This window comes from Rutidosis leptorrhynchoides, chromosome 2 (genome assembly GCF_046630445.1).
Source record: "Rutidosis leptorrhynchoides isolate AG116_Rl617_1_P2 chromosome 2, CSIRO_AGI_Rlap_v1, whole genome shotgun sequence".
Lineage (NCBI taxonomy): Eukaryota > Viridiplantae > Streptophyta > Magnoliopsida > Asterales > Asteraceae > Rutidosis > Rutidosis leptorrhynchoides.
In genome coordinates, this window is record NC_092334.1 from 480,960,738 (window position 1) to 480,983,613 (window position 22,876).

At 31.9% G+C, this 22,876-nt stretch overlaps 1 protein-coding gene across 1 annotated transcript; it reads right to left on the reverse strand.

Moving 5' to 3' along the window:
• Positions 1-215: 215 nt before the first annotated feature.
• LOC139892639 (uncharacterized) lies at positions 216-3,978 on the reverse strand. The gene is made up of 5 exons (XM_071875747.1): positions 3,951-3,978; positions 3,743-3,819; positions 2,534-2,645; positions 1,248-1,300; positions 216-891 (listed from the first exon to the last, which is right to left on the reverse strand). Exons 1-5 carry the CDS (start codon positions 3,964-3,966, stop codon positions 748-750), a joined length of 402 nt encoding a protein of 133 aa, XP_071731848.1. The 5' UTR covers positions 3,967-3,978; the 3' UTR covers positions 216-747.
• Positions 3,979-22,876: the final 18,898 nt, after the last annotated feature.

Sequence of the window (22,876 nt, forward strand, 5' to 3'; positions counted from 1 at the left end):
ATAATGGAGAGAAAGAAAGAAACACTTTGTAAGTGTGAGAAAATGGTGCAAGTTTAATGCTTGCATTCATGGCTATTTATAGCAAAAATATCACAAGTTTAGGTAATACAATAATATTACTTTTGTGTATCAATAATTGACTATTCATTTATATATATGTATTTATATATTATAACATGAACATACTTGTTAAGATTACAAAAATAGTTGCAAAATATTAATATGAATTCTTGAATAAAACAGTTTAAAAAACATGCAAGTTTAGGGATTATTAATACGAATAAACACCCATTTCCTTTTAAGTTCTTCAATTATGCATAGTTTGATAGTTACTCCGTACATAACATAAAGCCCCTCTCTGACCTTGATGTACTGACGCTCGCTCAATGCACAGTTGTTTGCTTCTCTCTCTGATGAGAAATTCATCTATCCTAAAAGTAAACGAACTTTATTTGTGATTTCATAATTAAAAAAAAAAAAAAAAAACCTCAGTTATCTTTGTATACAAAAAGTCAGCAACTTTATAAACAACAGATCCCATGCCCAAAGCAATGGGAAAATAAATAAAACCTAACAGGGTTATTTTGAAGAGTCTCCAGTGATCACAGATAGCCGCCGTCAGTTGGGGGATAAATATCAGTCAAAACCCTCCACTGGCTTGATTGGGGATGACATTGCTTTTCTCATGATCATATCTCAAACTCATTAATTGAAGAGTATTTGACTATTGAGCATACAGCTGCAAATTTAGAGCTTGTAATCCACACTGTCTCGAAGACCAAGTTCTGAGAGACAGAAGCAATAAGAATCCCAGTTAGTCCGTCTAAGGTACTTCAATAATTTCTTCCTATTCTGTACCATTGCTTGAAGACCCTGTATAGAGTGTTTATCCTGCGCACCATTTTCATCATCAATGAATTTCAGTTGAGCAGAATAATAGAATCTGAAGAACAAAATTAAAACTAAGCATAAAAGATTATGTACAATAAGTACAAGGATGTAGTTGCATAACGTATAACAAAACAGCTATTACCAAAAGAGAAGCGTGTTGCAAATGGTAATAAACATAGTTGTCTCTTAGAAGCAAAGAACAACAAAAGATTCTTCAAGTTTTTTTACATTTGAAAACTCACAATTGCAATGGGGAGCAACTTTTTGCAAATTAAGGTGATGCAACTAAGTAGCAGATGATTAGACACTAAGTAGTAGATGATTAGACACAGGCAGACTAGCGAGTAGCCGCTAACCTTTTTATGAAGAACTGAAGCAAGGTGCTTGATCTTCGTTGTGAGTTGCGCAACTGAAAATAAGATGAAGATAAACAAATAAACAACTAAGACAGACCATATGCAATAACATAAAAAAGTATACACTTGCTGATAAATGATACATGCTGCTAAAAAAAAATACACATAAATGAGTAACACATGCATAAGCATTAAGCGCTAACATAAGTGCTAAAAATATCATGCTCGGATAAAGTTTGCGAGTGAAAGATGATTCCACATGTTAAGAGAACCTTACCAGAAATGTTTCTTAACCCATTTTCTTACTCTATAAGCAATCAAACTACAATAATCAATTAATTATGATACAGCAAATGTAAATAAACTAAGATTTCAGGATCCTTCAAAAGAAGACCAAAATAAGGGTGTTCATGGGTCAGTTACTCGGTTAATCTCAATATTATATAACCATAAACCTACCTCCAATGCTAGTAAAACGCAAAACCTAAAACTAGCCTCCTTTTACAGTTAACCTTTGGGTTGATTAGCAGTCAGGGGCGATATATAGAAGGCCCAGAGGATTACCGGCCCCACCTGTGAATTTTTTTTTAGCAAAGGGTAAATTTTTTTAATATGCTACTCGCCCCCATGTTATTATTTCCGCCCCCTGTTATAACCCCACCCCCTGTTATTATTTCCGTCCCACCATGTTATTATTTCGAACGTCTATGCGTTTGAGCCTCACCCAAGGTGTTCTACCACACACGATGCCCGTATGGATTCGTTGTGGGGGGGTTTCTTTCTTGAGGGGGCGGTAGGACTGTTAATGGTTCGCCTAGGAAATGATCGGGTAAGGGTTCCAACATTGCGTTCGACCCCATCAGTGACTCCTAACTCCTAACTGCCGTTCAAAAAAAAGAAGTCATATTTTATTCAACCAACCCATTATGCACACATATTGCGATTTCAAGAATACTTAACATTGAATACACTGCTCATCTTACATAACCAAATAAATGAAGACAAGGAACACCATTATGCATCAATTATACTATTGAAATATTCACCTATTAAGATTTCAAGGTATCTGAACTGGTTTCTCGCACATATAATATGAAAGAACTAGAATGAAGACTTCGCTAATTTTGTGATGTCTTTAGTTGCATGATCAGCACTCACATGACAAATTCGAAAAGAATATGAAGTATAAAATCATCAAATTCCTAACGCACAATGTAACACATCAGTGAATACAGAAAAAGGTGATGGTCTATAGATATGAAAGTTCATTTTGGAATTCCACATACCTTGAACACGAGATGATTTACAGTCTGAATCAGAAATTTTGAACTTGTCCCTTACATTTTTAAGCTCAATCTTCTGTTTCTCTGCAGATGACATATGATCTGGATGGAAATACTGTCATGAACATATCAAGTAAGAACCTTCTATAACGACAATAGAGAACTCGTTTGGTTCTCATGTCTCACATCTACATCAAGGAGTGGTTTAGAAATTAGAGTTTTAAACATACTATCTTTACTTGTTAACATTTCCAATAAACCACCAGAATACGCAGTTACAAATCCAAATCAAATGCTGAAAGAGGACTAGAAAGTCTGGTTATCCATTGGCTAGAAAGCTGGTATTCTGAACAATAATTGTAACATACAATCACTACAAAAGATTATATCTAAAATCTGGGTTGTTGAGTAAGAACTAGAATAGAGTAGACTTCTGTAGACATAAATACTCAATGATTAAACCTTACACTTAATATAAAGTTAAGACCTTGCTCAAAATCTCAAAGCATCTTCAAGAGCTATGCAAAGTGTGAATGAAAACAATTAGCTTTTTAGGATGTAAATATAAGGGAACTTTGAAATACCAGGATAATTCCTATATAATACCAAGGATATTTCACACTAAAGATGAGTGTAAAATACAAATATATTGAGCCCACAATATCCAAAGTTTCTTAACAAGAAAAAACATGCATATAAAATACCGTCTATCTCATCATAATCTCTCCTTCAAGAAGAAGAAAAGAATGGTGAGAGTGATGGTAAGTTTAATGTGGTTCATAAATGTACTTGTGTGTATACAATCCTAAGCCTTTGGGTTCCAATGTAGCCTATTTTACTTTTAAGTAGTACCACAAAAGATTTTGTTTTGAGTAGGAATGCGCAGACAACTACACAGGCTAAGACATGCCATGATCATGATCCAGTAATCCATTATGTTTATAAGGTGTTATAAGTTTTTCCTAGTTCAGGTTCCATAGGAGGGCGAGTAATCCAACCTCATACTCTATTGTGCGCAGCCTATCAAAATTACTCCCTAGCTATTTCTAATCCTTCCCTAGCCACTACAAGATTCGAACATGAGACCTCTTGCAAGGATATCAAGGGCCCGACTATAAGAGTTGAACCTGTTTCTAATCCTAAACCATAATCCGTTATGTTTAACTACTATATTTAGAAAAAACAAACAAATCAATGAAATGTAACACTTGCCTTTTCAACCAAGACATCCTTGGGTGGAGCTAACATAAAATTAGGAGTTCCAAGATCAGCCAATACACTTCTCTGAGCTACAAAAGTATGCGAAGCTTTTATGTGAAAAATTGAATAGCAACCAAATATATAAATCATATTAAACTTGCGAAAGCATACAACAGCATAAATTCAATTCAAAAAGTATATTGATCATGGTCTTAAGCACCTGAAGTCTTTTTCATAGTGTCCTCATCCTGCAAGGCTGCAACTTTAGGAGGCTCTCCCTTAAGTGACTAAACCTCAAACCATTTGTGTTTTCCATCTCCTTATCATCCATTTCCCTCACCTTTTCCAACCTCTCATTCAATTCCAATAATGAACATCTTCAGTTGAATTCGACGGATTCAGTTTCATATTTTTCAAACTCATTCGGATTGAGTCTAACGAAGCTGGTTCTGTTTTCACTTCGGATCCGGATCCGGATCCTGGATCCGTTTTAGGCATTGCATTTTGTTTGTAAAGCTCTTGGAATGAAATATAACCGGTGGAGATGATTGCTGTTGTTGCAAAGAGGACCGGCGACGGAACTCGGAGAGGTTTTTACGGATGTCTTCTGGAGAAGCAGGCTTTTGAGTGTTAGGGTTTGAGTTAAGGAACGAAGGACGGCGAGGCTGTTGAGGTGACGACGTCGTTTGTTTCAGACTGGCTTTTACGTCATCGAAATAAGATTGTGATTGTGACTGATTTTGATTGTTGTCATCGGAATTAGAAGATGAGGATGCTGAATAGAAGTGAATTGAGGAAGTAGTATTTTGAAGGCGTAATTGGAGGTGTCTGTGTTGACGGAAACGAAGGTAAATTGCGGTTGCAGGCATTGAAAGACGGTGGTTATCTGGTGGTTGTGGTGTTGGTGTTTCAGGAACCTATCTGAACCCCGAAAGTGCGCCTTTGATGCGTTCTTCCCTCTCTGGGCTCGTCGATAGTGTCGCTCACGTGTATTCTTTTTTAAGATCATATCATAGTGATTTTCATATCATAGTGGTTTTTCACATCACTAGTGTCAATACCAAAGTTTGGTTTAGGGCCAAACTATTGGCAATTAGAAATTTAAAACCCACCAAATTCAATGTTTGGTTGAGTGTTTTGAATTTACTTGTTTACTTGCAATTTCAAAATATCTATGAGCTTGAAATTTCAAAGTCCTCTGTATTAGTGAGTATTAGGGAAGGATTTTTTTTTTTTTTTTTTTTTTTTTTTTGTAAGCGATGAAACTATCTTATAAACGATCACATTGGCTGCCTCATAGAAGGTAAAACCTCGGGTAATCAAGTCTCTCGAGCGTGAGACCTAGTACCGGGTGAATTGCGCATTATGAGCACCCTCTAGTCACACACTTTTTTTGAACAATTTGGCATAGCCATGAATTGAACCTGGGTGGTGTGCTTCATTGGGCAATTCGGTGACCACTCAGGCAAGCCTGCGTGATTATTAGTTAGGGATTTTGAAATCTCATGTTTCAGACAGTTTATTTTTATTATTTTCATTTACATTTTACGCTTTACGTTACACAATACGTTTTTCATTTACGTTTTACGTTTTACGTTTACGTTTTGCTTTCGTTTTACGTTTACGTTTTGCTTTCGTTTTGTTAGAAATCGGGTATGAATTGACTGCCGGATTCGTTCTTGAATCGTGTAATCACTATCTCTATAAAGTATTTCGACCCTACGATTGCCACGGTTGCACGAAATCTTTACAGGGATCAAACAAGAACGCAATCAGTGTTTTGGGCAACGAAATCATTGATCAAATTGTTAGAGAATATGTGTGTGTTTCTGTTGGTTTTTATGAATGCAGAATGAATGAACAAAGACGTTCATAAACTGTTTATAGGAAAACAGTTAAACCGAAAGGGTGTAACCCTTCAGTTTTGGCGGGAAAATCGGTTATACCAAAAGGCATACCTGTTCGCTGACACTTATTCGAACGCAACTTTTCTAGTTAACGAATAGTACAATTTCTGTTGAGGTTTCGGGGCGCTGCCCCGAGCCCCGCGAGGGGCGCTGCCCCCTCGACCCCTGCCCGCTCACCTGGGAGCGGGACCCCAGCCAGGGGCGCTGCCCCTTGGACCCCGCAAGGGGGCGCATCCCCCTTGACCCCCGCATTTTACGCGACAGTTAGTAGCCAACTCTTACGGGCGTGTACTCCACACTCTCCGAACCCGTTGGTAAGTATAGCTAGCTAACACCTGCATTCAAGTAAATCGCAACTAACTAAAATGTACGTTGGATGACACTAAAATCACCAACACGTTTTACGTTTCCGTTTTACATTTATGTTTTAAGTTTACGTTATGCGTTTACGTTTTACGTTTGCGTTTACGCTTTACGTTTGTGTTTACGCGTTTACGTTTTACATTTACGACAATATATATGCAGATTGCATAATGGCATGCCTTGAGTATAGTTGTGATTAATATTAAGTTTATTCACGCCATGTTTGTTGTTCAAAGGATTTTTTACGCGCATGATCATTACAATTATAATACTTTGCAAATAAAACCGTTCAACCACAAGTTGAAACTTGATCTTCAAGTATTTGTTAATATAGTTACTTTGCAAAAACTAAACTTGATCATTTAGTTTTTTTGGTGTTAATTAGGTGATAGACTGATTTTTAGATATCGGTTTGTAAATTTGATTAGATATTAGTGAGTTTATGAAAAATCATTTACAGGTTATTAGGGAGATTATGCTTTTTGAAATATATTCATGTGCTTTTATGTTTAGTCTTTTGATTTATATTTGAGTTTAAGTTTTAGTTCGGATTTCGATTGAAGATATATAATTTTGCAATGAAAGTATGAGAAGGTAATGTGGAGAAGAAATCAAGGTTTGTGAAATATTGAGTTGAAGATGAAGATAAGAGAAGAAATGATAAAAAGACTAAAATACCTTCACGTGATACACACATGATTCAGTTTAACAAAAAAATGAAATGGAAAGTAGACGGAGGAACGACCAATGTTAAATTGTTCAAATCATGGACGAGCCAAACAAATTAAAAAGATTAAGGATGACGTGCGAAATTTAAGTGCAAGCTGATGGACGATGTAATTTTATCATATATATATATATATATATATATATATATATATATATATATATATATAAATTTTTTTTTGAGAGCTGATACTCACACACTCAATATTGGTCCATACACACCTAATTCACTATTATGTCCTTACTTATAATAAGTACATGTTCAAGTCCCAAGATAAATTTACGGACATAATTGTAAGTTTTATGGTAAAAAATATGTATGGATCTATAACAACCCTCATATTTCCATACCTGAATTGACTAATTTGACTATAGGGTTGTTATCCATACTTAATATATAATTAAATTTGACATTGATCAAATATTTATTTTTAGTCGACACTTTTTGTTAACTAAAGTTTACAATAATTATATAAAATAACTTTAGTTAATATTAATATTAATGCGTATTATATTTAAAACTATATGAAACATAATTATTAATTAAATGATAAGTTATTTTAATCATTATATATATATTTTTAGCTTATAAAAAAAAGAGATTTTTTTTATAAATTAAATAATGAGCCCATGAATTTTGACTAAATATTTTCAAAAACAAAAACTTATTAAAAATATTTTTAACATGTTTTTATTTTTTGTCAAAATTGGCACCTTTATTTTATTTATATTTTTTCTTTTCACCAACCATTTTTTTTCTATAAATACCCACTTCCATTTCATAAAAACTTGTATCAAATCTTTGGAAAAACTCTCTCACAAACTTGGGAAAGTACTTGAGGTATTTTCTATATTTTTTATCGAATTGCTTTTTTTTTTTTGTACATTCTTTAAAAATTCGAATTTAATATATATAAATTATTTTTATATGTTATAATTAGTATTATAAGTATTATGATGTATAAAAATAATTTTTATAATTTATGGAATATTATTTATAATTAAATACGAATTATGTAGTATTTAAACATAAAAACAATATAAAATTCGTAATAAAATATTAAACAGTAATAAAAATAATTATAATTTTTTTTGAGATTATTATACTTTTATAAACAAGCGAAAATTATAAAACTTAAATAAATGGGACGATTAGTACTTAAAAAGAATTTACTTTTTCATTATTCTAAACCGAGAGAAATAATAAAGAAAATACAAAATAAATACAAACGTGTATTAAATATTTTTATAAAATTTTTATATGATTAGTAGCATCACTAGATACTTTAAAAAAAATATATAAAAATTATTTTTAAATTATTTTTCCTATTTATTTAATTATAGGCCGATTACAATGGTTAAATAATTAGAAAACATTAAATAAATAATATTTTGATTTAAAACTTGATTTAATAATTTTTATAACATTTTTACATAATATAGAACCTGTAAAAAATATAAAATTATTTATTTAGGTCGATTTAATATTTATTACCTAATTAAATTTGATTAATATAAACAGAGTATATATATAAAAAAAAGTGGGAAATAAATACAAAAAATTGATAAAATTATTTTTATAAAATATCCTACTGAATTGTATAATTAACTAAGTTTATAAAAATTATAAATATAATATTTAATGAATTAATATTCGTATTAACTTATATTAGTATGATTTTCGATTAACATAAGTATATTACATATACTAAATTAATATTATTATTATAACTTACGGTTAATAACTAAGTATACTATATAATAAAGTATAATGCTGATAATGTAAGTTAATAACAATACATTATTAATAAACACTTATTTTATAACTATACTAATTTAATAATAATAACTTATAGTATATATAATATAAGATAATCAAATTGTTAATACATTAATAAATATAATATAACATATATAATAACATATAAACCTAAAGTAAAGGTTAATCAAAGATAATGTACAATTCATGTGAACTTCATCGCTACTCACGGTCATAAGTGAATGATGTCTAGGTTGCCATTTATGGGTAAGCTTGTGGATCTCGAATGCCATGACTTAGATTCTGGTCAAGAGTCCTGGGCCCCCGGTTACATCTGGTCATTCCTGACTTATTTGATAGCAACGAAGTTTGAGTAAAGTTATACAACGTCTTGCTAAAGATTAACCCGAACTTTCTAAAATTGGAAAATTACTATAAGTGGAAACTTTCCATAAATAGTAACCTTCCGAAAATGGAAATTCTTTAGTGAACCATTACTATCAATATAGTACTATATACTATTGTCTGTTAGGCAATGTCTGATCATACGTTCTATCTCTAGGTTGAGATCTCGGTCACGTCCTTCCGTTCAATTCTTTCGTGGAATACTCTTTTGTGCTACTAAGGTGAACTTCATAGCCCCACTTTTTACTGTTTCATAACTGTTTTATAACTTTTGGGGTGAGACACATGCTTGCTTTATAACTATTTTACACTTAGACACAAGTACTAAATTGTTAACTATGCTGTCATGCTTTGATTCATGCTAAATCCCTACCGTAATATCGTCAATTGCTACGTTTAAATGCAAACTTAATTATTGTGAGTAGGCCTATTGAGAGTAACGTCTCTAACCATTCGACCGTTGGTCTTTGGTTACATAATAATGATTCCACGACACTGACAGTACAAGGTGTCATAGGGTAAACTTGTTTAGTAGCGATATTACAAAATGCAGCAACACTTTTAGATTGATATTTCTATATCAATCAACTTTAAACTAAATCTTGTGGTCTAAAACTTTGGATATTATTTATAAACCTGTGAATTTCACTCAACCTTTTTGGTTGACACTTTAAGCATGTTTTGTCTCAGGTGATGATTGAGCTAGCTGTTTGCAACTTTGTGATGATAGATTTGATGCTTGCATGGAGTCCACATCGCATATTATATTTTAGTTCATAAACATTTATTTTACGTTTTAATAATAATGTAAACATGTATTACTGCTTCCGCTATTTTATTAACAAAGGTTTTATTTAAAAAGTCTCATATAGAGTCGTTCTCGTTTATACAACTGTGTTATGATATGATTGGTCACAATTACCCCTGGTCCATTTTGGGAGGTGTGACAGATTGGTATCAGAGCAGTGTTGTTGTAGAGAACCAGGATTGCATTTTAAGTGTGTCTTATACAATTAGGTACCTTAGCAATGTAGGACTACAACTTTTCTTGACTATAGTGCCTTTAATTGTTGCCTTTAATTGTTAAATGCTACACTATAATTTAGAAACTTTACTTATCTTAGAATGCCAAGTCAATCTAAGAACTCTGTTCACTTTCTAAGTACTATCGAATTACGCCACCGCGTTTAAATGCGACACTACGATTTCTGAAATTCTTGACATTCCTAAGTCATCTATCATGGTTTGTGTATTACATATGTATTACATGAAATATTATCCATGAATTTTGAAACTCCTATATTTGTTACTATTCATACTCAAACGTATATAACTCCCTGTTATATCACGTACCTATATGCCTTATGCCTTTATGCATCGGTTTGCGAACCAGAAAATGTTATTGAGTTATCGAGAATCTCAAAGACATTACAATGTCATCACTATTTATATTCATTACTTTCTTTGCTTTCTTGTTGTTTTGATCATTGAATTTTCCTGACGGATGACGTTTACGAAACTATAGAATAGAAAGCGTTTGGATTACTGATTTAAAGGATCCTATAGCTCAAGCCCCTGGACCTGAATAGGACATTACGAATTGAAAATCTTTAATCAAAAGATTATCATATTACATACTTATCATCTAGACACGTCATACTACCATTATTAGAGTATAGACACATCATATCTTATTATATCTTATCGTATCTATCCCAATAATCTTTGTCTAACACTTTTCCTAAATTTCTTCCGTAAATTACAAAAATCTTTTTGCTACATATACATATTCAAGGAGATGAATATATCATCCAATATTCAACACTAATCTCATATCAAACCCTAAATCAAATCACATAATATGGATTTCTCAACCAATTCCTCGAGCTCCAATGGCAGCGTAACCGGAACAAACGAACCAATCAGCCATCATCTATTTTAGATGAATTGGGGATGGGTTCGTAGTAAACTTAATCAATGGAGACAAGAAGAAGGTAATCCCTTCCACCAACCGAATTCACCTCTTGGTGAAGAACCTGAAGCACTTACCGGCGAACCCGTTCGGAACACTATTTTCACCCTCATTTCCAGGATATCCAGTCACGAATATATAATATCTAAAATTCTAGATCTTATTCATCCACTTGTCCGAACCGCCAATCATCCCGGAATAATAGAAGAAGTCAACGAGCTTCGCGCTCGAGTGGTGGCTCTGGAGAATATGGTGCGAAACCTACGAACACCAGCGGCAGCACCAGCAGCATAACCAGTACCATCAGCATCACCACCAACAGCATAAGCATCACCAACAATAACATCTGCATTTCACGCCTCAACATCACACTCAGTACCTCGGATATCAACATCATACGCCCCATAGATACTAAGGAATATTAGTAATAATGAGTTAAGATGTATTGACTCATTCTTCCTGAAGAATTATATATGTATACTTTATATATATATGGTTTGAAACAATAATCAATCTTTTCGTACTAAGCTATTACGTGTAAATCTTAACTAGTATGTACTACTTGGTTAATTCATATCGCTAATATGCTATAATGTACATCCTTCGTTAATGACTTAATGATCGTTAATCACTGCTTCAGCACAATAAACTCCATTTCATAATAAATCAAGTGTATTATTCAAATACATGTCTGATTTTACACTTCCATTTTCGATGTACTCAAAACTTTTTAGAAAACATTATTCGTGTCTTGTGAATTTCACAAGAATTCCACGAGCACCAACATCATATATCGAGGTATATCAATAACAATGAACGATGAAGTATTGATTCATAACTCCATTAAAGAAATATTCTGCGACGATTATGTAATCTCTCAAGTTTTGAAGATTATTTATTCTTGTTCCAACCGCAAATTAAATGATTTTAATATTATATTAACTCATTAAATCTATATTATATTTGAAGAATACATATATGAACGTATATCTCCATAAAGATTGTAATTAAAGTTCTTTTGTACAAACTGTTAATTGTGAAAATATTTTAACGGGTAGGTAATACCCGAGAAATATTTATATCTCACATTAATATGTTGCATTGTACATTCTTCAATTCTGATTCAATAATCAGTAACTATACTACTTACGTTCACAAGATATATGTATCCGTTCACTAAAGAACAACCATTTTCGTACAAATTCAATTACATATTCTAATTTTGACATATCAGAATCCAAGTAAAGCTTTAGCAGGTATTATCTTCCTAAAGATTACTAAATTCATATATATATTCATTCGTATTCTATGATGAATTATCACATCAAACCACCGAAATTATCGTTCATTTCTTTTGAAATCAACAACGCCTATTCATCAACCATTAGATCCGTTGACGATTACAATCAGCGTTTAATCATCTAAAAACGAAATTTCTTGAAACCATCTCGGATTGATAACCAATGATTCAAATATGGCTGCATTAAATGCAGAGAAAACAGCAAAATTGTAGATGGTCTCAATGGTCAAAAGTTTTATAATAAAGAATGGTACGTTGGAAAAGCTCAAAAGAAAATTAGGAACTGAAAAACGGATTGAGCTAGCCATGGAGGAGACCAAGGACAAATACAAGGACCAAACCCTATATTCAAAGAATCCAGGTAATTCTGGATCCGATGAATTCTTTAGAGAATATCTTGCTTCGAAGTCATGTTAAAAGCTTGCGAAAAAATTTTCCTCATCAACTTTTGAACTTAGAAATTCCAAAATATCATCATAAATATCCTCTATATTTCTGATGATATCATCATAACGATTCTTGTCCGCAATTAATTATCTCTTTGCGATATCTTTATCACATCATAAAGGAAACTGTATTAGTTTCTATATTCTGTAAAATTCAAGTTTAAATTATGAATGATTTGAAGAAGTGTTGGGAATTGAAACGTGAGTTAGTATAATATAATGACGTCAGGCCAACGTGATTATATTACAGTAAGACATGCTAAATTTTTAATGGAAGATGATGATTCATAGACTGTATAAATCACCATTCGCCATGTTACACGACTCTTACATTCTACTTAACCTCTAAACATATCAAGAAAATATTTTTCTTGATGATTCGGTCTTTTCCGAATATTCTGGTAATTTGACAAATCAAATCGTGCTATTACCTTTCCTTTCTACTTTATAAATTATGATCATTCGAAACTTCATACCTACGAGTTCTGGACCATTATTCGCTTGACTTGAAGTCGGGAAGAAGAAACAAAAGCATAAAGCTCCGACATATAAGGGAAAATATAAAGCCCGATAACGACTCTGAAACTACAAACCGTGTATATCAATGCGTATAGCAATATAAAGACACGGAAGAATTAAAAACACTATAACCCCAAGAGCATAGTAGAAGTAAACAGATTCCTCTGGTGGTAAAGGAAAAAGAAGAATGACTGCATATATGGTCAATATAATAACAAGCATCAATACAGGATTGAGCATATTAACAAATCTTTTGGAAGTATGAATTTAGGAAGAAAGTATAGAAGTGGTGAAGATAATGAAACGGAAGAAGCTAATTTATAGCAAAATTTCCAAACACGTCAATCAAGGCAATTCACCGCATTTAATCAAAGAAATCTCAAAATTCAGTGAATACCGGAGAATCAAATCTTATAGATTACGAAGATTTCCTTTAATCCCTTGAATTCCGGAAATCAATCGTGACTACGTCAAAAGTTAAGGCGAACATTTAATTTTCTCATTCACTCTTTTACGATAGCTTCGTTTATACGCTTCCTATAATCGAATTGTTTTATCCATATTATTAAATAGTGATAAAACTTTATTTTTCAACTCATATTCATCATTAAGATATTCTTGTTGTAAACAATGATGATCTCTATCAAATTTCATGAATATGATTTCACGAACTCCTCTCTGTCTTATCTGCCCCAATATTGTGGCATAAACGCTCAAGGTTTTAAATGAGCACAATATTATTCATAACATATTTCATGTATCTAATTTACTGAAATGACTTGTAAAACATCATCATTTTGAATGATCTCCGCATTAATAATAAAATGCACTTTGTAGAAGAACTTGTAGAAATTGTGGTTTGTATGATTTTAATTCTTGAAACAGAACAATATTCTATCCGTTGGAATTCACGCAAGGCCCCGAGCATACCTGGGAACGTGAAAACCAAATAAAACGTAAATATCCTCGTCTATGTACGAACAACACCGATTAATGGCAACAACTAAATTTCGGGACGAAATTTCTTTTAACGGGTAGGTACTATAACAACCCTCATATTTTCATACCTGAATTGACTAATTTGACTATATGGTTGTTATCCATACTTAATATATAATTAAATTTGACATTGATCAAATATTTATTTTTAGTCGACACTTTTTGTTAACTAAAGTTTACACTAATTATATAAAATAACTTTAGTTAATATTAATATTAATGCGTATTATATTTAAAACTATATGAAACATAATTATTAATTAAATGATAAGTTATTTTAATCATTATATATATATTTTTAGCTTATAAAAAAAAGAGATTTTTTTATAAATTAAATAATGAGCCCATGAATTTTGACTAAATATTTTCAAAAACAAAAACTTATTAAAAACATTTTTAACATGTTTTTATTTTTTGTCAAAATTGGCACCTTTATTTTATTTATATTTTTTCTTTTCACCAACCATTTTTTTCCTATAAATACCCACTTCCATTTCATAAAAACTTGTATCAAATCTTTGGAAAAACTCTCTCACAAACTTGGGAAAGTACTTGAGGTATTTTCTATATTTTTTATCGAATTGCTTTTATTTGTTTTTTGTACATTCTTTAAAAATTCGAATTTAATATATATAAATTATTTTTACATGTTATAATTAGTATTATAAGTATTATGATGTATAAAAATAATTTTTATAATTTATGGATTACTATTTATAATTAAATACGAATTATGTAGTATTTAAACATAAAAACAATATAAAATTCGTAATAAAATATTAAACAGTAATAAAAATAATTATAATTTTTTTTTGAGATTATTATACTTTTATAAACAAGCGAAAATTATAAAACTTAAATAAATGGGACGATTAGTACTTAAAAAGAATTTACTTTTTCTTTATTCTAAACCGAGAGAAATAATAAAGAAAATACAAAATAAATACAAACGTGTATTAAATATTTTTATAAAATTTTTATATGATTAGTAGCATCACTAGATACTTTAAAAAAATATATAAAAATTAATTTTAAATTATTTTTCCTATTTATTTAATTGTAGGCCGATTACAATGGTTAAATAATTAGAAAACATTAAATAAATAATATTTTGATATAAAATTTGATTTAATAATTTTTATAACATTTTTACATAATATAAAACCTGTAAAAAATATAAAATTATTTATTTAGGTCGATTTAATATTTATTACCTAATTAAATTTGATTAATATAAACAGAGTATATATATAAAGAAAAGTGGGAAATAAATACAAAAAATTGATAAAATTATTTTTATAAAATATCCTACTGAATTGTATAATTAACTAAGTTTATAAAAATTATAAATATAATATTTAATGAATTAATATTCGTATTAACTTATATTAGTATGATTTTCGATTAACATAAGTATATTACATATACTAAATTAATATTATTATTATAACTTACGGTTAATAACTAAGTATACTATATAATAAAGTATAATGCTGATAATGTAAGTTAATAACAATACATTATTAATAAACACTTATTTTATAACTATACTAATTTAATAATAATAACTTATAGTATATATAATATAAGATAATCAAATTGTTAATACATTAATAAATATAATATAACATATATAATAACATATAAACCTAAAGTAAAGGTTAATCAAAGATAATGTACAATTCATGTGAACTTCATCGCTACTCACGGTCGTAAGTGAATGATGTCTAGGTTGCCATTTATGGGTAAGCTTGTGGATCTCGAATGCCATGACTTAGATTCTGGTCAAGAGTCCTGGGCCCCCGGTTACATCTGGTCATTCCTGACTTATTTGATAGCAACGAAGTTTGAGTAAAGTTATACAACGTCTTGCTAAAGATTAACCCGAACTTTCTAAATTTGGAAAATTACTATAAATGGAAACTTTCCATAAATAGTAACCTTCCGAAAATGGAAATTCTTTAGTGAACCATTACTATCAATATAGTACTATATACTATTGTCTGTTAGGCAATGTCTGATCATACGTTCTATCTCTAGGTTGAGATCTCGGTCACGTGTCACGACCCAAAAAAAATTTCGACTAATTTTAAACCAAACTCTCGATACGATTTATTATTTTGACAAGATAAGGCAATCTGTTAGGATGAGTCTCAAAAATTTTGAACTGTTTCATTCATTAAACCTCGGCCGGTTTTGACGATTCATGAACAAATAATTGTAAATAAATATGTGTATATATATATATATATATATATATATATATATATATATATATATATATATATATATATATATATATATATATATATATATATATATATATATATATAAAGTGTTTTTGTTTGATTATCTTCCACCTTATACTAGTATCTATTCTATCATTGACAATAAGTGGAGTATCATGATTCACGAAAATTGCTCACTATGTTAAATATGTACAATTTAATATTATAAACTATCTATCTATATATCTGTCTTCCATAAAGATAGAGAAACAGTTAAACCATCCGTGACTCAAATTATTAAAGGAGTTGTTGTGCCTTTTTGTTTTCTTATCACAATATAAATTGTATATATATATATCTACATATGGGATGCATGGAGGAACACAATATAGCAAACCATCTATCTATGTCTTTATTCGATAACCATCTCCACCAAGACCACCAACCCGTTCAAACCATCCTCACCTCCACCACCACCGTGAGCATAACCACCATCACCTCACCTTCTAACACCCTACACCACCCCGCCATCACAACCTTTCACCACCTCACGAGCCATCACCTACAACACCCGGTTTCCCTCCACCACAAAATACGACACCACCAACATAGACTATCTGAACGAAACTCACTTGAAACTAATTACTTGTTTTCTTCATTCTTGTCTAGTATCATTCTCATATCACCACCATACCATCACCTTGTTGTTTAAAAACCCATAACCACTTTCATGAACCATCAAGATATTTTCTGTCGAACAAGACCAAACTAAACATCCTTTCATTTCTACAATTATGCTCGATATATATTGTTGCCGCTATATATATATTTCTGTTTACCGGTCATTCCACCTCCATTAAACCACCTTATATCACCCTCTAGCACCGACCTTCGACAACCATTTTTATTAACAACTGTTGCCATTACTCGATTCTGTTTTATTTCGATCAAACACCACAACCACTATCCTTTTTACTATAAACCTACAAGTTCCACTTTACAGCTGGTATTATGCCCTTTCTTTCTTCCGTTTTAACCAACGACAACAACTAAACTATAAACCCACTTGTTGATTATAAACAATTTTTAATACATGGTGATAAAGATAAAAGATACTAGTTGTCTGCCTTTTTTTGAACCCTACAACTTTATACATACTTTTCCTCCTTTCTTTTTATTATTTTATTTCCTTTCTGTTGACTACAATGAACGTAAACATCAAACATGTCACAAGTGTTTAGGTGACTTGTAAATGGATCGAAATTGGTTTCTTGTTGGACTGTATTTTTTTTTACCGAGATCCCTTTTCATTTGGGCCGAGACTCAAATAATATGTTGGGCCGCAGGTGATTAGAAGTTATATTGGGCTTGTGAAACTATTAGTGGGTCGTGGGGTTGGCACAGGCTGCAAAGAAGTTCAAGATGTTTTATTTTGTAGATATTATATGTAGAGCAAGTTGTGATCGTGGGGATTTAGGACAGAAATGTTACGGGTTGCTGAATTGGTTTGTACTACCCTTAAGATGTAACACAAGCTTAACTGTTTTATGTTTCAATCGAAACCCAAATCTAATAGGGAACTAAGATGATATTGATGGGGTATGATAAAGATTAGGGGTGATAATGAGATAGATGACGGTGAAAGATGATGAATGATGAAGATTTTGATGATGATTGTAACGGTGGTATGATGCTATGATTATGAAACTGATGATGACGTTATTATGAAGATATTGTTATGATAATAATGATGATACGGTTTATATGATATTAGAATGAGGATATTGTAAGATTAAATGGATTGAGGATAGTTAAGAAGATGAAACAGATAGATATTGGTTATATATACATAGGAACAGAAATATAACAGAAAATATATGCACAGTTGGTTAGGCGTGTGGATTTCAACTGGAGGTCCGGGGTTCGAAACTTGGCTACAGCAACATTTTTTTTATTAACCACAGAAGCTGTCTGGGCTATTGTTAGACTGGAACTCGCTGTAAAATATAGCTGGGCCGAAGATAATAGGCTAGATAAATATAGGGTATGAAGTAAAACAGAAAATAGAAATAGCCGAATGGTACAAGGTGTTGGGGTTAAGTGAGAGGTTGTGAGTTCGAATTTGGGCAGTGACGATTGTTTTTTTTTCTTCTTAAAGCTTGTTACATGAAGGTAACATTCTTATTATTTTCATTATTATCACTATTATGGTTAATTTTATTTTCTATAAAAATTTTACTAGTATTATTGTTATTATTATTATTATTATTATTATTATTAAAAATATTATTTTCGCTAAAACTATCAATTTTAATAAAATTACTATGATCACTATCATTATTATTATTATTATCCTTAATCTAATAATACTACAATTATTAATTTAGCAAAACTAAAGATGTATACATATGTATATAAGTAAACTTAATTGATTTGCATTATATGTGTTAATATATATATATGTATATAAATGATATAGGTTCGTGAATCCGAGGCCAATCTTACACATGTTCAATGATGTTATATGTATTTTTACTACAAAATACAGTATGGTGAGTATATAGTCCCTTTTAAACTCTAAATATTTTGGGCTGAGAATACATGCGCTGTTTTTATAAATGATTTACGTTATGGACACAAGTGATCAAAATAAATTCTACGTTGAGTTGTACCATGACATATTTCTTTATACTTGGTAGCTAATATTTACGTGAGGAGCGTAAACGCGAATCCTGTTGATAGATCTATCGGGCCTGACAACCCCAACCGGGCTGGACGACCAGTTTTTAACGGTTGCACAGTACTTCGTTTCGTTACTACACTTGGTACGGTGTAGGGTTTATTTAAGAATATGCTGCTGTGATTTAAATGTTAAGTATGGTTACCAAGTGCTCAACGACTTTTCCATACACGAGGAGTGTATTATGTATAAATATGAAATCTTGTGGTCCATAGTTATAACGCTGCTAGCATCAAACCTATATATCTCACCAACTTTATGTTGACATTTTAAAGCATGTTATTCTCAGGTACGAATTAAGTCTTCCGCTGTGCATGTGCTCATATTAAGAACATTACTTGGAGTCGATCATCGCAATGGGACCAGATATTGATGATTTCGTCCAGGGGGATTTGGACGGGGTTTGACAGAATGGTATCAGAGCGGTGGTCTTAGCGAACCAGGCCTTGCATTAGTGTGTCTGACTGATAAGTTGTTAGGATACATTAGTGAGTCTGGACTTCGACCGTGTCTACATGTCAAAAGTTTTGCTTATCATTTTAGTCGGAAATCATCTGCTTATCATCCTTAGGAAATTACCTGCTTATCCTCCTTAAAGTCTAGACACGTCTTACTGCATTTAGTGCATCGATAGTGTATAGACAAAATTCATATCCTAGCATATCTTTTACTATAGATATTGTATGACGTATTTCAAAAATTCTCCGTAATTTATGGGATTTTGGTATTATATATACATATGTAAATTATGTATAGAAGAATACCAAATCTAACTCCTATAATTTATTCCATACCAAAAATTCATTTCCCCGACTATAAAAGATGAACTCCGCGTCCAGTTCGAATTCCTCCGACTCCGACAGCTACACCGATATGGATTTCCATTCGGGCTCCGAAGGCAGCGTCACCGGAATGGATCAACCAATCTCCCATCATCTATTCTGGATGAATTGGGGATGGGTTCGTAATATACTAAATTATTGGAGACAAGAAGAGGGTGATCCCTTTCATCCACCAAATTGCCCTCTTAGCGATGAACCTGAAGCACTTACCGGCGAACCTGTTCGAGAAACCATTTTCTCTCTCATTTCTAGAGTATCTCATCACGATTATATACTATCCCATATTTCAGATCTTGTTCATTCGCTCACCCCAACTGTCAATCATCCCGGTGTAAGAGAAGAAGTCAACGAACTTCGCGCTCGGGTAGTGGCTTTAGAAAATATGGTACGAAGGTTACAAACACCAGCAGCAGCACCGGCAGCATAATCCGTACCATCATTATCAACGTCGAAATACCCTTATCACCCCAACCACAACCACGTCGTAAATCTCAACATCACGATATGTACCTCGGATATCAACATCACACGCCTCACTATCACCATGTGTACTTCGAGTATGATCTTCGTTCTATATATCGTTCCACATCAATTATCATCGTTCTACGTATTGTTCTACATCATTTGTTTTCGTTTTACATAGCGATTCTGTAATCTTTAATGTTTTAAAGATTATGTACTCTAATTCTAACCGAAAAATCAAATGAGTTTAATATCTTATTGACTCATTAAATTCATAATTACATCCGAAGAAAATATATACGCAAGTATATTTTCATAAAGATTGTAATTAAAAATTCTTTCGTACAAACTATTAATGATGAAAATATTTTAACGGGTAGGTAGTACCCGAGGAATATTTAGATTTCACATTAATAAGTTACACTGTACATTCTCCGAATCTGATTCAACGGTCATTTACTATTCTACTTACAACCACCGATATACGTATCCGTTCACCACAAAACAACCATTTACATTCAAATTTCATAATTGGATTTTGACCTATCAGAATCCAACAAGTGGCATAATGAAGAAAACATTGGACAAATAAAATTTGTTAGAAACAAATGAATTAATTTATTGAAATATTGTTAGGAATCCACGCTAACTGTTCCTAGCTAACTGTTCCCAGCTAACATTTAATTTATCACAATTTACATTCTCGCAATTTTATTTAATTTCCGCACTTTACATACCGTCGTGACACATGTACAACAATACTTCGGATTAATTCTGAGACAATACGTTGTGCAATGGGTCATGATATATATTTATTTATTTTACGCACTTTAATTAACGGGACACGTATGCAAGGTTTCGACTTATCATATCGACCCATCTATATATATATTTCGGAACAACCGTAGACACTCTATATGTGAATGTGCGAGTTGGCTATACAGGGTTGGAGTTGATTCCAAAATATATATATTGTTTGAGTTGTGATCGACACTGAGACCGGTACACGGGTCACGATACGTATTAATTAATTCGAATCTTATATATTTAATTTATATATATGAATTTATTGGACCATTGGACAATCGGATTATTGGACTGCTAACTTTGGACAATTAAAATGAATTAAAATATTGTTTATAACATATGAAATTAAACAATTCTTCAAGCTTGCCACTTGATTTCATCTTAAACCTCATTTGTATCTTGACAATTATGATCTGCGTTCAAACCTTTCATGATTCTTGAAAACACCTCAATCGAGAAGATGAACCAACCGCACTTCACCTACGGAAGAAAAGATCTATGCATATAGTTATGCACCTGAAAAACTCTCGGAACCTGAGTAAAGGTTTAACACGTATATGCGCTAGCTTCTTTGGCGATGTTACTACCGAAGATCACTTTGCAATCCCTTTCTAAAATAGCCGATTTTGTCATAGCTCCAACAAGTCAACTTCGACTTTTCGTTCGTATCAACCTTATTATAACAATGATATATACGTTTTCCACTTTATTGTTACCAAGAAACCTTTTATATTCCACCATATTACCATCAGCGTTTAATCATCTAAAAACACAATTCTCCTGAAACCACCTCAGTTTGATAACCGATGACCCAGATCCGTTAACTTTGAAAATGCTGACGAAGCAGCATGTTGTAGATGGTCTTAATGGCCAAAAGTTGATGATAAATAAGGAAGTGTTAGGAACGCTCGATAGAAAATTTGGTAGAGAAAAACGAATTGAGCTAACCATGAAGGAGACCAAGGGCAAATAGAAGGACCAAACCCTATATTCAAAGAATCCAGGAAATTTTGGATCCGCCGAAATCTTTAGAGAAAATCTTGCTCTGAAGTCATGTTAAAATCCTTGCGGAAACGTTTTCTACATCATCCTTCGATCTAGAAATTTCAGAATATCGTCATAAATATCTTCAATATTTCTGAAGATATCTTCATAAATATCTTCGTCCGAAATTATCTATCTTCTCGTGCTATCTATGTTACCTCATAGAAGAAACTGTTTCAGTTTCTATCCTTCTATAAAGTTTGAGTTTAAATTATGGATGATTTTTGGAGAAGTGTAGGGAATTGAAACATGAGTTAGTATAATATAATGACGCCGGGCCAACGTGGTTATATTACAGTAAGTCATGCTAAATTTCTAATGGAATGTGATGATGGTTCACAGATCTTACCCTCATCATGTGCCATGTTACACGACTCTTTCATTTTACTTAATCTCTAAGCATATCACGGAATTATTTCCTTGATAATTCTATTCTTCCGTAATTCCAACAGTTGCTAACAAATCGTGCTATCACATTTTCTTTCTGATTAAAAGATTTTCTTAAATTCCTTGAATTCTGAAAATCAACCTTGACTATGTCAGAAGTTAAGACGAACCTCTAAACACTTCATTTCACTCTTTCGTGATAGCTTCACTCGTACTCTTCGATTAATCGAATTACCTTAT

What these genes read in the sequence shown, in the direction of transcription:
- LOC139892639 (XM_071875747.1), bottom strand. An exon ending in AGGATGTCTTGGTTGAAAAG is followed by an intron (nt 2,646 to 3,742) that starts GCAAGTGTTACA and finishes TGTTCATGACAG; the next exon opens with TATTTCCATCCAGATCATAT. An exon ending in CTTCAGTTCTTCATAAAAAG is followed by an intron (nt 892 to 1,247) that starts GTTAGCGGCTAC and finishes AATGGTGCGCAG; the next exon opens with GATAAACACTCTATACAGGG.